This window comes from Pelophylax lessonae (genome assembly GCF_965119305.1).
Source record: "Pelophylax lessonae genome assembly, chromosome: 12".
NCBI lineage: Eukaryota > Metazoa > Chordata > Amphibia > Anura > Ranidae > Pelophylax > Pelophylax lessonae.
The window spans coordinates 56159737-56175338 of NC_138779.1; the positions used below are offsets into that span (position 1 = coordinate 56159737).

Genomic DNA, 15602 nt, shown 5'->3' on the forward strand with positions numbered 1-15602 from the left:
ACTATGTCTCCCACTGATACCAATGATGGGGGCCCTATTACTCCCAATGATAGGGGTACTATTTCCCCCACTGATACTAATGATAAGGGTACTATTTCTGCCACTGATGGGACACTATTCCTCCCGCTGATACCAATGATGGGACACTATCTCTTCCACTAACACCAACGATGGGGGCACTATTCCTCCCACTAATACCAGTGGTGGGGGTACTATTTCTCTCACTGATAACAATGAGGGAAAACTATTCTCCCACGAATCCCAATGAGTGGGCACTATTCCTTACCCTTCTGACCACAACGGTAATTTATTTACTCCCACTGACCACCAAGCCTGGTGCGTTTTAAAATCCCACTGACCACAGTCCGGCTCCCTTTAATACTGATGGAATGTCAACTGGGCCTTTGTTTAGAAAGTTTGGAGACCCCCTGCCCTAGGACAAGACTACAGAACACCTCCTCATATACTTATATAAATACATGGATGGTGTTCTGTAGTATTAATATACTTTCTAATAATATGTTTGAGATAACACTGCAGAAAACACAGGACACAACTGTTTAGCAGAATCAAAAGTCCTTTTTTGCATCTATTGAAAAGACAACACTTTAAATAGTATATTTAACAGACTCAAAAGGGAAAATCATGCTGAGAAATTTGGCTGCAAAATTTACCAGGAATATTTTTTCTTATTTGATTTATTTTTACATGTTTGCTGCTCCATATTTTCTCAACAGCATTTTCAGATTCAGGTTTGTAAGTACTCCCTCTAGTGGTTACCATTATATTAGACTGTGTTCCTTCCTTTCTGAGATAAGACCAATAAGCCCCACATGGAGAGTGAAAAGTTTTCTGACAAACTATCCCTCACATATAGGTGCGCTGCCGCTGTGCATTATTTTCATAAAAAACCCCTCTTCTATTTTGCAGGTAACAGGAAAGAGTCATTCGAGGGGGATGACAAGAAATGCACAGTGAGCAGCACCTTGCGGATCAACGCTTTTACTCACAGATCAATGGTCACTTGTGTTGTGAGACACAGAAGCTTCTCTATGGGAAACTCTACAGCCACATTCCATTTCAGCAACCTATGTGAGTGTTCTCTGGCTATACAGGCAACATGGTTCACCATCATTGCTCCATCTACCCAGCAGGCAATCTGAAAACCATGCACCTCCTGCACACCTGGGTGGGAGGTGACTATGTGAACTAAAATCTGGAAATTTAGGTCCAGGTGAAGCTTAAGGTCTAGGAAACCAGATATGAGCATAGCTCTGGAAACAGGTGTATCCGAGCTCCCTCCAAACAAGTAATGATCATCCACTTCTAACAAAGCACTCTGCAACCTCCATCATAGTCAGGAAAAGGCGAGTACCATAACCAACCAAGAGAAGCCAACGCGTTTCAGCCCTTAGGCTTCAATCATGGCTATAAGTAAGGTCTAATGGCTGAAATGCGTTGGCTTCTCTTGGTTGTTTTTTCCCTAGTATTTTAATAAAGTTTTGATGCATTTTAGATGATTTTTATGGCATTCACCATTTCATGAGCATGGCTCTAGTCATGTATTCTATAAAGCTGCCAGTAGTAGGTGCTTCTGGATTATCGCTGCTACAGTTAATTGCGTGCTTCTTGTCACTACCCCACCTCCACATCTGCTATTTCTCCATCATTATCACTGACCCTATGCTAGCTGCCTAATTTCATAGAGCAGACTTTTACTCAAATATTAGAATGAAGCTCTATAAACAGTATTGCTGCCTTGAATAAATACAGGGGAAAATACTGCTCTAGGGTCTCTTCAGTGCTGGACGCATGAGTGAAGGTCAAGAAACTTGGTCTTGTTCTTCGTCATCTCTTCTTGGTCTTGTTCATCACTTCTTGGTCTTGTTCATCTCTTCTTGGTCTTGGTCATCTCTTCTTGATCTTGGTTATCTCTTCTTGGTCTTGTTCATCTCTTCTTGGTCTTGATCATCTCTTCTTGGTCTTGTTCATCTCTTCTTGGTCTTATTCATCACTTCTTGGTCTTGTTCATCTCTTCTTGGTCTTGGTCATCTCTTCTTGATCTTGGTCATCTCTTCTTGGTCTTGTTCATCTCTTCTTGGTCTTGGTCATCTCTTCTTGGTCTTGTTCATCTCTTCTTGGTCTTATTCATCACTTCTTGGTCTTGTTCATCTCTTCTTGGTCTTGGTCATCTCTTCTTGGTCTTGATCATCTCTTCTTGGTCTTGTTCATCTCTTCTTGGTCTTGTTCATCTCTTCTTGGTCTTGTTCATCTCTTCTTGGTCTTGATCATCTCTTCTTGGTCTTGTTCATCTCTTCTTGGTCTTGGTCATATTTTCTTGGTCTTGTTCATCTCTTCTTGGTCTTGTTCTTCGTCATCTCTTCTTGGTCTTGTTCATCACTTCTTGGTCTTGTTCATCTCTTCTTGATCTTGTTCATCAATTCTTGGTCTTGGTCATCTCTTCTTGGTCTTGGCCATCACTTCTTGGTCTTGATCATCTCTTCTTGGTCTTGTTCATCTCTTCTTGGTCTTGGTCATCTTTTGTTGGTCTTGGCCATCACTTCTTGGTCTTGATCATCTCTTCTTGGTCTTGTTCTTCGTCATCTCTTCTTGGTCTTGTTCATCACTTCTTGGTCTTGTTCATCTCTTCTTGATCTTGTTCATCTCTTCTTGGTCTTGGTCATCTCTTCTTGATCTTGGTCATCTCTTCTTGGTCTTGTTCATCTCTTCTTGGTCTTGTTCATCTCTTCTTGGTCTTATTCATCACTTCTTGGTCTTGTTCATCTCTTCTTGGTCTTGTTCATCTCTTCTTGGTCTTGGTCATCTCTTCTTGGTCTTGATCATCTCTTCTTGGTCTTGTTCATCTCTTCTTGGTCTTGTTCATCTCTTCTTGGTCTTGATCATCTCTTCTTGGTCTTGTTCATCTCTTCTTGGTCTTGTTCATCTCTTCTTGGTCTTGGTCATATTTTCTTGGTCTTGGCCATCACTTCTTGGTCTTGGTCATCTCTTCTTTGCCTTGGCCATCACTTCTTGGTCTTGATCATCTCTTCTTGGTCTTGTTCATCTCTTCTTGGTCTTGGTCATCTTTTGTTGGTCTTGGCCATCACTTCTTGGTCTTGATCATCTCTTCTTGGTCTTGGTCATCTCTTCTTGGTCTTGGTCATCTATTCTTGGTCTTGGTCATCTCTTCTTGGTATTGGTCATCTCTTCTGAGGCGGAGGATCACCCTGTATAACTTCCAATCCTTCTTCTTACCTAACCAAATGGCTAGGTGTTGGCCATGCCATCAGCACTGGAGGTAGCTTGAAGCCGGATTTTTCCAGGAACAGAAGGTATGATAGCTATTAGATTACTTTTATTTATTCATCTGAAAAAGAGTGATTAAGTGGCTTTTTAATAACATTTGAGTATAGGTTCACGTTAACCCTGACCCACCTGAATACAGGGTAGGGTTTTGTGTTTAATAACCAGTCCCTTCCTCCTACAAAAAAACGCATAAAAACACATTACATATATGAGTAAAAACTGGCACTGTAAAATGCAGTAATTATGCAGCAGTACTAATGTGGACCTAGACTTAGACCCGGTTAGCACTGGGGCAACTTGTCAGGTGACTTAGCCGCCTGACAAGTCACGCTCCATTCAGTGCAATGGAACCGTTCCAATTGGAGCAACTCAAGTCGCTCCGACTTAGAAAAAGGTTTAGCCCCCAATTCATGTCGGAGCGACTTGTCATGTGATTGCGATGGACTTCTTCCATTGGATGTGTAGTAGGAACAGGCTCTCTTAGGCCCCTTTCACACTTATGCAACCTATAAGTCGCACGATTTTACTACCGCAATTTTACCGGACTTGAAGCAATGCCTATGTCTTTGGACCTCAAAATGCATTAAAGCGGAGTTCCACCCTGGATTTTTTTTTTTTTTTTTTTAATACCCCCGGGACAGTCAGGGCTAGTGCATTCCACAATGGCTAGCCTCTGATCTGTCCCGGGTTGCACTTACCTGTTAGGACAAATACTTACCTTGCAAACGTCTTGTCCAGCGCTGCCATCTCAGATGTGGGCAGCTTGAAGCCAGCGAGATCCCCTTCGGCGTCTTCTTCTGCCTTCTTTGGTCCCACGATGCTCTGCGCCGGCCCCGACGTCACTTCCGGGTCGCGCGCGTCATCCCTCTACAGCTTCTGGGCATGCCCAGAAGCTGTTTAGAAGGGGATGACGCGCGCGACCCGGAACTGACGTCGGGGCCGGTGCAGGCACAATGATTCCTGGGAGCTATGACGTTCAGCTCCCAGGAATCATTGCAGAGCCAGGAAGTGACGACGGGCCGCGGCCGAGGAAGGAGGAAGAAGGAAGTAAGGTAAGTATTTTTTCTTCGCTACGAGGTAAGTAAAAAAAAAAAAAATATGCGATTATCCATTTCTTTTTCAGGTGACCCGGAGCGAGAAGATGGAGGTAAGTATAAAAATAGGGTGGAACTCCACTTTAATATCGTCCCAAAGTAGTGCAGGGACTTTTTCGAAGTCGTTGAGACTTGAAGTCATACAGATATGAACGGTACTCATTGGAAATCATGAACTACGACTTATCCTGCGACTTTGCAATCCCAAATCTCAGGACAAGTCACACAAGTGTGAAAGGAGCCTTACAGAACACCTTTATCTGAGGATCAGAAGTCACAGGCACAGTTATAACACAATAATAATTCTCTTTGCAGTGGTGGCCACAGAAGCCGGGAACACACCAATCCACCAAACTACGGAACAAGTCCCTCACTCTGCAGGTACCATAACTAAATAAGAAATCTCTCATCATTATTATTATTATGGGATTCATGAGACGGACTCTGACACATGGAGGTCTGTGTTTAGTCTGATCAGTGTACATAATAGTTAATGGACAGCCGGCTGTCAGGACTTTGTATTTAAAGTGACCAGAGCTTCACCTTATTCACCAACATTCACTTTGATATCTGAACAGCGTTGTCTCCTTTAGGAAACCCTTTGCATACTACACCCTCCACAATATACAGTATTCAGATTCTTCGCTACCATTTAATCTGCTTTTATTTTTGGCTTCCGTGGTTCCTCATTCCCCCCCCCCCCCCATCAACAGCTAGTCAAATTATTAAAACCTTTCCTTTTTTTATTACACACTATATTTTATACCCACTGACTTCACCACTGGGTCTCTGTCCTTCTCTATGTAATGGTGGCAGATCATGGCTGGTGGGAGGGGCCAGAAGGGTGCAGTACATACTTTCCTGACTACATCACAGCACCCTGCCTCAGTTCCTCTCTAGAGAGTCCTGATGCAAGCAGTGGGCTGGCTCTTGGGAGGTGTTATGCAAATATCAAAATGCCTTGATGGGTAGGTGTCAGTCTGGAGGAGTGGACATTCCTAGGCAGGCAATGTTTGCATACATAGGAACTCACCCAAGCTGGGAGGATGATGGTCTGGGTATCTGTGCTCAGGCCATAGCGTCCAATAAACCTCCATATAACCAAAAAAGCCGGTGTTCTGCCGAAAACTCCAACTAGCTGAGATCAACAATGCCGAGTTTTCACAGAACTCCGCAGTCTATACACTCCGGTAGATGCTATAATTAGTGCAGATAGTTAGTCCGTCCGATAGTAACCAGAAACATGGCCGCCTCCAAGGCGGCGACAACTAGCGGGCGGACTATCATTCTGCACTAATTATAGCATCTACCGGAGTTTATAGGCTGAACCTTTATTACAGCATTGGCAGCAGTTACACCATCTGAAAATGCTAACGCATTTCACCCAAAGCCTTTCTCATAGCATATCTACATACAGACAGATCTAGGTAATGCCCATGCGCGGTGCTGAGCCTTTATGATTAAAAGAACTGAAATCCTATAAATGAAAGGAGCAGCCAGGGACAGTCAGGGGGGTGAGGAAATGCTGGATGTCCTCCAGCCAGGAAATGAGATAGGCTCTAATGCACATTGTGATACGCTCACAGTGTGCAGTAAAATCAGAGTAAGGCCTCTTGCACATGATACTCCTGTTTTAGCATCTACTTTTTCAGATTTTGTTTTGTATATATTTTCGCGCATATGCGTTTGTGCAATTGCAAGCGAAAACCTATTCTTGCGTTCTTGTTCTGCACAATATGTAAATGGGCCTTTTGCGCACATTTGGGCGCACATTTGGGCGCATGAGGCGTAAATTCTTGACCATAAATGCAGATTTTTCTATTTTTTTTTTTCTTTTTACTAAAGAATGCACAGCCCTTGTTTACACACCTGTGTGCATAGGCACATTATAATTAATGGGCTGTATTTTAGCTTAGTAAAAAAAAAAAAAAAAAAAAAGCTGTACTGAGCTTTTTCAAGCTGCAGTGTGCAAGAGGCCTAAGGAATTTCAGTAGAAAAGAGGAGCCGGTACAACTGTGCAAGACTGAAGGGAAGGCTGGAGATCAGATTTATAGTGGTTGTAAATCTCAGACATGAAATATGAACAAAGCATACCCCTCTATAGTGTGTACTTGTCTCAATCCAGAGCACTAAGTATCATTTTGTGTCTGCTGGTTCCTTCTTCTGTTAGTCAGTTCTGAAAAGTTTTCCTGACACCAAGAGAAAACTGGTGACAGGGGAGGGACCTCCAGCAGATTGACAATCTCAGCTCTGTTCCTGTGTGAAGAGGGGGTGTATCCCTTCCCTCCAATCAGCTCTCAGAGCTCTGCTCACTGCGCTCTGCAGACTGTAATTTCAGCTCCCCGCCCCCTGCTTTCTAAACTCTCAGACAAGCTTTATAAATTCTGGACTTTGAATAGATGTTGAGAATGGAACGGAATGGGCACGCTGGGCAGTTGCCCGGGGGCCCCACCTGCCCAGCCCCAGCCAAGCATTAGTCCCGATTCCCGTGTGCATCCCGCTACTGAACTTAGCAGGTTGCAAGTGCCTGTCGGCCCTGCGCTGCTGTCTGGCCTCTTGGGCCATGGAGGGGGAGCCCACAACTGCAGAAATGCCTGTAGGCCTCCACTGGAACAGGCACACACAGGACAGTCGAGTCTGACTCCCTTCCGTGTGTGTGTTCACCGGACCCAGCCACCGAACTTGGAAGCTGTCATTAGCCTGGCACTGCTGTACCAATAAATATATCTTTATTGATAATTTGCATTTTTATTCTCATGGATGATTGTGTAGGCAGGGCCCCACTGCACTGCATTGCCAGGGCCCTTTAATGCTCTTAAGATAGCACTGGAGAAGAGAAGACTGCAGGTAAACAAGTACAACTTCTGTAGTAGGACTTGTTTCAGCTCTGTTTATCGCCAGAAATTGTATAAAAATAAAGTGCAGACAGATGGGGCAGAGCCAAGCACTGACAACACATCTTTTCCTGCTGTGATATGACATCAGGGTTCTCGTTTCCTCTTTCACTTCCCCCGCTGACTTCAATATAACTTATTTACTAAACTATATATTTTTGGAGCTGAAAAATAAAATATGGAATAAATAGAATCATTGTGATACTATTTAAAGATCGAATGGGAACATTTACTGATATTCCAAATGAAGTGGCTTCCACTGGAGATCACATGAATGATCTCTCCGCACAGATCTGTCATGGGGTGCCGAGTCTGAATGCTCATTGCCTGGCTGTCCTTGGCAACAATGTAATCTTTGATCTAAATCAAGCAGGCAGCATGCGTTACTACAGGGCAGCCCAGTTGACACAGCTATACCAGATTTTTATTACCGTCGGTAGGCCACACTGGGTGGAGTTGGAGGAGCAGGCCTGTAGACCCGTGCCTCTGGACCTTCTGCTGTGGTTGCCTGCCAGGGAAAGGAGGGCGGTGTTGTGCCCTGCTCTGTCCCATTCCTTGAGGCTATGGGACGTGGCCTGTAGGTTGTACCCTCTTCGATCCCCTCATGTGCCGGTGGCTCCCATTTTTCATAACCCCCACTTTCCCCCGGGGCTCCGGGCATCTCAATTTCAATGGTGGATAGACAAGGGCCTTTATCGAATAGGTCACTTTATAGATCACAGAGGGGTCCGACCCCCTACTTATTTCAGAGAGACACTGAAGATGCCCCCTGGGGAATCCTATCGCCTCCTCCAGATCACCCATTTTCTCCGAACCCTTAAGAACGGCCATGACGACATTACGACTAGAACACTATACGAGAACAGGTGTATGGGGCGACCTGGGACGGGAGGAGGAATCTCGGAACTGTACCGGTTATTTGCCGATACGACAGCTAGGCCTTCCTATCAGCTAGCTTGGGAGACCTACCTGGGGGAAACTATTGACGAGGAGGACTGGGACCGATGGTCGATTATGGTGCATAGGGGGATACTCAACACTACTCTGGTGGAGGCAAACTATAAAGTGTTATCTCGGTGGTACTTGGTGCCAACGAGGTTGGCCAAATTATTTCCGGGGGCCTTCCCCTGTGTTTTCGACACTGTGGACAACACTGGGATATGTACCATGTGTGGTGGAGTTGTCCAAAGGTCCGGCGGTTTTGGATCCGGGTGATAAACCTGATCCACTCGGCGACGGGCCAGAGGATCGACAGAGACGCCAAGACGGTGTTGTTCTCGGACTTGCCGGTTGAGATCCCTCGAAATACCCGTTCTCTGATATTCTTTATTCTCCTGGCAGCGAAAATTACTGTGGCACGGGCTTGGAAAACGCCCGTGCTGAATATAGTACATGTCAAAACCAAAATGTCGTGGATTATGCTTAACGAGAAGTTGGCCAGCATCCGTATTGACAGGCAGCGTAGATTTGACCGAGTGTGGAGCCCCTGGGTGGAGTACTTACAGGCTCCGTAGTTGCGGCTGGGCGGCTTGGGGTCCGGTGCGGGGGGACATGGGACGGGTGGCTATTTGCCTTTGTTTTCGGTCTAATCTTCTCTTGGTCTCTTTTCTTTCTGGCTCTCTCCTTCTCTCTTCTGTTTACCTGATATTCTGCATGGGTACCTCTTTTCTACCCATAGAGATGTGGGCTGTTCTTCTCTTCCTTTTCCTTTTGCTCTTCTGTTTTTCCGTTCCTTTACTCTCTTGGGGGTCTGGCTGCTGGAAGGGCGTTCTTGGCTCAGGCTCCGGAACCCTGGTTTGGGTTTTCTGCTAGGGGCCAAGGAAGCTTTCTACTATTTGGCAGCGGTTGGGAGCCGGTTGGTCTCCCCTTCTGGGGGGGGGGGGCTGGGGGGGGGGGGCTTCACCCTTTCGTGGACACAGTCTGTGCCCATTGGGAGTGTCTGGGGGGGGGGGAGCCCTCTGCTGGCTGATATCCTATTGGAGTTTGGTGAGTCTTCTGGACTCTTGACTCTCTGGTCTCCTGTTGAGGGGACTACGGTTGTTGCGAATTACTGTATTTTGCTGTTTATTTTACCACTGTCTGCCTGGTTGCTAATACTGTTTGGAGCCATATTTTGTTATGTATTGTCAGGGTATGGAGTGCCTTTTTCGCAAGCCAACCCCCCTTTTTTTTTTCTCTTGCCTGTGTTTTCTACAGTTTCTATTTCTGCTGTATTACTGTAATATGCTGTTTAAAATTAATAAAAAACTATTGAATACTAAATCAAGCAGGCAGCCAGTTAAGGTGTGTCTAAGGCCAAGATGAAAAATGTAATTTATAATTTGTAATTTAGCAGCCCTTCGGCTCCAATCACATGGATGTGCTAAATATGGGGTTGCCACCTTTTCTTCAAGCCAAACGCGTACAATTTAGCAGCAGGCGGCTATTTATTATTTTTTTAAAATCAGAGCAGGGCTGCTGTTAGAAATCACAGGGTGCCCATACAGCCTACCTGACAGGGCCCCCCGAATATATCATGACAATATTTTCACCAAATATATTATTAGCGGACACAAAAATAACAGTGAACTTGTGTGAATTAGCTCTTTTCAATTGTTTTTATAAAAAAAAAAAAAAAAATATATATATATATATATATATAACATTTATTTTAAAAATGTTAAAAATGCTTACAATTATTTTATTTTACTTTTCTTTTTAATTAATTTATTACAATGTTAATTGTTGTTTTTTTTTATTTTTTTTATTTTTTTACAATTTGTTATTTATTTACAGGACAGGGAAGCCTGCAGCACTGCGGGGGAGGGGGGAGGGGCACAGTGAAAGGGGGGGCACACCAGGAGAAGGGGGGAATCAGAAAAAGAGAAGAGAGGGATGAGAGGATCCCACAGCGTACTGGGGTCTCTCAGTCTCTCAAATGGTATTGGGACTTTAAAGGCTAATGGTGGGTATTGATCCTGATGAAAATGAATACAACAATATTATATATAAAAATATATCATTTATTTATAAAGACATACAAAATTGTGTCAATGAACATGTGTTCAATAAGCAAATAATACATGTACAAGAGCCAGTACAGGTTATCCACTGGATCCCAAAAAGCCTTTCAAAACAGAGGCAATTCATATAAAAAAGAGAGTCTACCAAATCATGATATGATCATGATACCAGTTCATAATAACATGGGATGCACTAGTGGAAAATGTGGAATCGCGACGCGTTCCGCTCAAGTCGCTTCCTCAGACGATTCCTGTAACCTTGTCCATTGAGCAGGCATGCTTAGTGTGCTAAGTATTTATGTCAGAGTAAGATATCTGATCCATATAAAAGCGTGTCACATGTAGCTCCAAACCATTTGACCCTTGTTGGCCGCCAAGCACTGATTGATATTCAAATGGTCATTTGTTGCATAAAGAATCAAAACGGTGCATCCCCCGCTTTAGAGGAGAAATATGCTATCAAAAGCCAAAATTGGATTGCCAAAGAAAAGAGCGCGGTCACTACCGATATAACCAATAGCCTCTCCACATGGTGTACTCTCCACGTGGTGTACACGCCGAATCAGAAGCAGGCAGAACAGGGAGGGGGATCGGTGTCGGAGAAGCATTACCGGGAAGGATGTCCTGTGTCTGTGTCTCTCCCTGCAGTAGCTGAAAGCTGGCAGGAGGGGGAGAAAATGCCTTTCAGCTGCTGCAGAGAGCTGCCCAAGGCTTCCTTCTGTCATTGCCCCTCTGCCAGACCGCACCGATTCCCATGCTGCTGGGGCCCCCCCTGTGTGCCTGGGCCCCCTACAGGAGGACTGGTGGTCCCCCCCCTAGCAGCGGCCCTGGATCAGAGTCCCCTTATATCAGCGAAGCCCCCCTTAGAGACCAACTATTGATATAAGGGTACTCTGATATAATGGGGATCGGTAAGAGGAGGTGCTAATATAAGGTTACACTGATATAATGGGGTTCTCTAATAGGAGGTCAGCATTAGATCAGCAGTCAGCATCACTCATTAACCACTTGAGTGCCGGTTCACACTGGTGCGATGCGGGAACCCGGCAAATCCACTGCGGGTTCATCGCACCCAACTCGCAGGCAGTTCACTCTGCCATATGCAAACTGCTGGGAGTGTCAATACAAAGGTAATGACACCCCCAGATTAGTTTGCATATCGCAGTGCGAACTGTCAGTTTGGACAGGAATCGGATCGCATGGGTATAAACACCCGTGTGATACGATTCTGGTACGCATCAAAAAAAGGTCCTGTGCAACTTTGGTCCGAATGCGATGTGAATTCAGCCATGCAATATGTATGGCTGAATTAGCATTGCACAGACATCGCATGTGATTTGCAGAGCAGTGTGGTGCAAATCACATGTGATGTCTGTCATCGCATATATGTGAACCGGCACTGAGGACTGCCCCATGCAGATATACTGCGGCAGGGCGGCCCTCCTGCGCAAACCAACATACCAGTATGTCGGCTAGTGCTCTGGGGCGTGCACCCCCGCCACCGGCGACCAGCTCCCGCTGTGATTTTTTTTTTTGGGGGGGGGAATGTCATATAGCAGAATGTGAAAAATATTGTTTTTTTTCAGAATTGTCAGTCTTTTTTTGTTTATAGCGCAAAAAATAAAAATCACACAGGTGGTCAAATTCCACCAAAAGAAAGCTCTATTTGTGGGGAAAAAAAACCCATCAATTTTATTTTGGTATAGTGTTGCACGACCGCGCAATTTTCAGTTAAATAGTGCAGTGTGTAATCGCAAAAAATAGCCTGGTCTTTAAGGGGGCAAATCCTTCCAGTCCAGAAGTGGTTAAAGTAACGCAGTGCCGTATCGCAAAAAAAAATGGCCTGGTCATAAAGGGGGTAAATCTTCCGGTCCAGAAGTGGGTAAATACACCCATTACCTCACAGTGCACTTATATCAGTGCCCCCCTTCTTAGAGACCTCCATTATAGAAAGAGCGCCCCCTTATAACAGTAAGAGAAAGGCGCAGCCAACGGGACTTCCTGAGGATACCCCTCTGAGCTCCCTCACTGCACTGGGACACATTTATCTGACCGGACTTGAGGTATGTTGTGTCCCGGTTGCAGGTTGACAGAAACCCGGGCACAAGTTGCAAAACCCAGATTGTCCGGGTCAAATCCGAACAGGTGGCAGTTCTAGCACAATACGCATGTTGATAAAGCTCTGTGCTATTCATGACTAAGGCACCCCAGATGTAATCCTCAACCTCAACATAACCTCTAACCAATCCAACCTCTAACCAACCCAACTACCTGCAGAAAAAATACCAAAACACAATTGTTGGAGTAAAATTGGCCGTAACAGCCATTTATTAAACCATTACCAAAATATCACATTCCTTAAAACAAGAACCAAAATAAAAATACAATAACAGGAAACATCAGGTTGCCGATCTTTGGAGGCGCCAAGTATTAATTATCCACTTTGTATCTGCATAGCTACTACTACTACTACTACCCGGTCCCCAGCCGCACCACACCGGCTCAGGGACGACCTCAGTTCTGCAGATACCTCACAATTTTTACCCTGCCAGTTAACCCACCATTAATTGGCATTCCACAGGAAACTCCATACCTTAGATGGGTGCCTAAACTGATAAGCACAGCAGTTTTTTTAAACGCCTCCGTGGGGGTTTACATCCAGCCTCAGATACACAGAGGTGAGACAAATCTCCCTACATATGTTTTACATGTGTATCTGCAGTCCTCAGCTTTCTACATTCTTTAGAAAGTGCACATTGTGTTACAAATCTTTCTTCCTGTTCCAGCAGTGGGAGGGGAGTCCTGGCATGCACTGTGTGTGAGCTGATTGGAGGAAAGGAACACCCCCCCCCTCCACATAGGCAGAGGAATGAAGAAACTTGCAGAGCTGTGCTGTGAATAGACAAGCTCTCTGCTAATCTATCTCTAAGTTACAGCCCGACACAAATTTCCAGCTGCTTTTATCTCCTGTGTCGGAGAGCTTGTCATAAGGTATCATGCTTGATAATAGAGGAACGGAGCAGCAGAAAGACATGGGACTTAGGGCTATGAAGAGAGATAGGTAAACACTACAGATATACATTATGTGCCCAGGTCAGATTTCATAAATGGGGTTTAAAACCACTTTATTTTATATTCTTTGCATATTCTAGCTATATATTCACGGTGAAGTGAGCTCATTCACTGCTACCCTAATTATTCCTAACGTGTATGTGACATTAGATTGTAAGCTCCTTTGCGGTCTGTATGGTCAGTACTGTGGAATCTGACTGCATGATGTAAAATGAATAAATATAACCAACACCAGTAACTCCAAACAGAAATGTGTTGAACGTATAGTGGCCATAAACACTTTGAAAAATTATTGATTTATTTTCTGATCGAAACATCCAATAGGAATTTAGTCAACAACCCATTTGATCAATATGTCACACTGGGAAGTGGATTCCGATCGATAATTAAGATTAGATGATAACTTATTATGATAAATTATCAAATACATTTCTGTTTCCAACGTTTAATCTCACGATCTGATCCATACAAAATACGATCAGATTCATGAACAAGTATCTCAGCGTTGCTGATCGATGCAATAATTTTCTTTCCTTGACCCAGAATGATCAAACTTGATCTAAATTGAGTTGAGAATTGATCATAAGGGAAGTGACAGCTATTCAACTGTTTGCATCAAATTTCACACCAATCCGATAAAAAAGTTAAAAAATCTCGAAGCATATGGCCACTGACTGATTGATTCCTGGAACAGTCAGTAGATGGCGCCCTGCAGCTGGGATCATGCATCAGCATGCTAATTGTACAAAGCATCATATTCTCAAATATTATATTCAGGATTCCCCTGCTTTGAAAGCAGCAGAAACTATGGATCCGTTGTGGTAAATTGATTAATTTAAGGTGTTAGTAACAGAAAGATAAAATTTGTTCCAGTCAATAGTAAGGCACACTAATAAAAATGCATGCATTTTTCATTCATTTGAAAGAGCTGCCCAACGCAACGCACTATAGGTTCATGCAGTGTTACTGTACATTATGGTAACACAAGTACGACACAAGATTTGTTGGGGAGCCATTAAGGCTGAATGCCACTGCAGTGCACAAGTGCGAATAACGCTCATTTTGGCGCATGCAATGTGAACCCGGCTTTGAACCACAAACGTTCCTGACTTTCCCGTCCTTATTACATGGTTTAGCACATTCCCTCATTGTAATAATTAGCAAAAGTGTCAGGGATGGACAGGGGTCTGGGATGTTGGAAGGGGAACTTGTGGCCATTTTACACTTCTTTCAACCTAAAAAGCAACATAATTAAGTGTGCAGGTTTTAATTTGTCTTCCTCTCGTATACAAAGTTACATCTGAAGTTAAAGTGGTTGTAAAGGCCTAAAGTTTCTTACCTTAATGCATTCTAAGCATTAATGGCTGGGCACTTCCCCACTCTTTTATCTATTGTTGCTTCTAGACCAATTTTACATAATGTCCGTTGAGAAACAATACTTTTATTGATGTAGATATTCCTATATTATGTCTCCTCAGCCCTGATGAAGGGAAACTTAAAAAAAAAGCAATAAATACCTCTTTTTGATCTCCTATCTGACTCTATACTGGAATAAAATTGTATCTGGAATAATGATCTGTGATGTGACACTTCAGTCTAAAACTGGCCATATACTATACAATCCGATTGTAAAATCTCTTTACAACCTCTTTTAGCTTAACCAAAACCAGGGGCGTAACTACAGGGGTTGCAGGGGTTGCAATTGCAACCGGGCCCCATGCTCCAGGGGGCCCATGCAGCTCCCCTGTACACCTGAATAGGAGGAGCGGTGGGGCAGCATGTAGAGAAATCACTGTCCTCCTTTTTCCTTTTGTAGCTGCAGGAGGAAAATGGAGGAGATTGGTTCCTCTGTATGCTGCCCCTGCCACTCCTCCTATCCAGTTCACTCTTGTTCTGCTGTCTCTGGGCCCCTGTGTGCTCCCCTGGTCCCCCCCTACTGTGCTGCCAGGGGTCCGGGGGGCCCTTTATGGTTTCTTGCACCGGGGCCCTGAAGGTTCTAGTTACGCCTCTGACCAAAACTATGTAATATGAGCACAAACTGGAACAATCCATTCAAATTGTCAGGCAGGCCCTTGTACTATATAGTTGACAGTAAATCTAAAGGAGATTGTACAATGAGATTGTATAGTGTATGGCCATTCTTAAGCTGGTCATACACCAGTAGTTCTTTGTTCAAATGATCATACAGAAATTCAGAAGAATTGTCCATCAGGGCATTCAATAGTACCCTCATG

General features: G+C 44.2%; 1 protein-coding gene across 1 annotated transcript in view; it reads left to right on the forward strand.

Annotated features, from left to right (window-relative positions):
* CRTAM (cytotoxic and regulatory T cell molecule) overlaps window positions 1-15602 on the forward strand; it is a gene marked incomplete at its 3' end in the record, with an annotated part of 64500 nt that overhangs the window by 21894 nt on the left and 27004 nt on the right. The window contains exons 5-6 of the mRNA XM_082273140.1: window positions 931-1092; window positions 4716-4781. Of these exons, the coding sequence (XP_082129266.1) occupies window positions 931-1092; window positions 4716-4781 (228 nt within the window). The remainder of the gene's footprint in view (window positions 1-930; window positions 1093-4715; window positions 4782-15602) is intronic.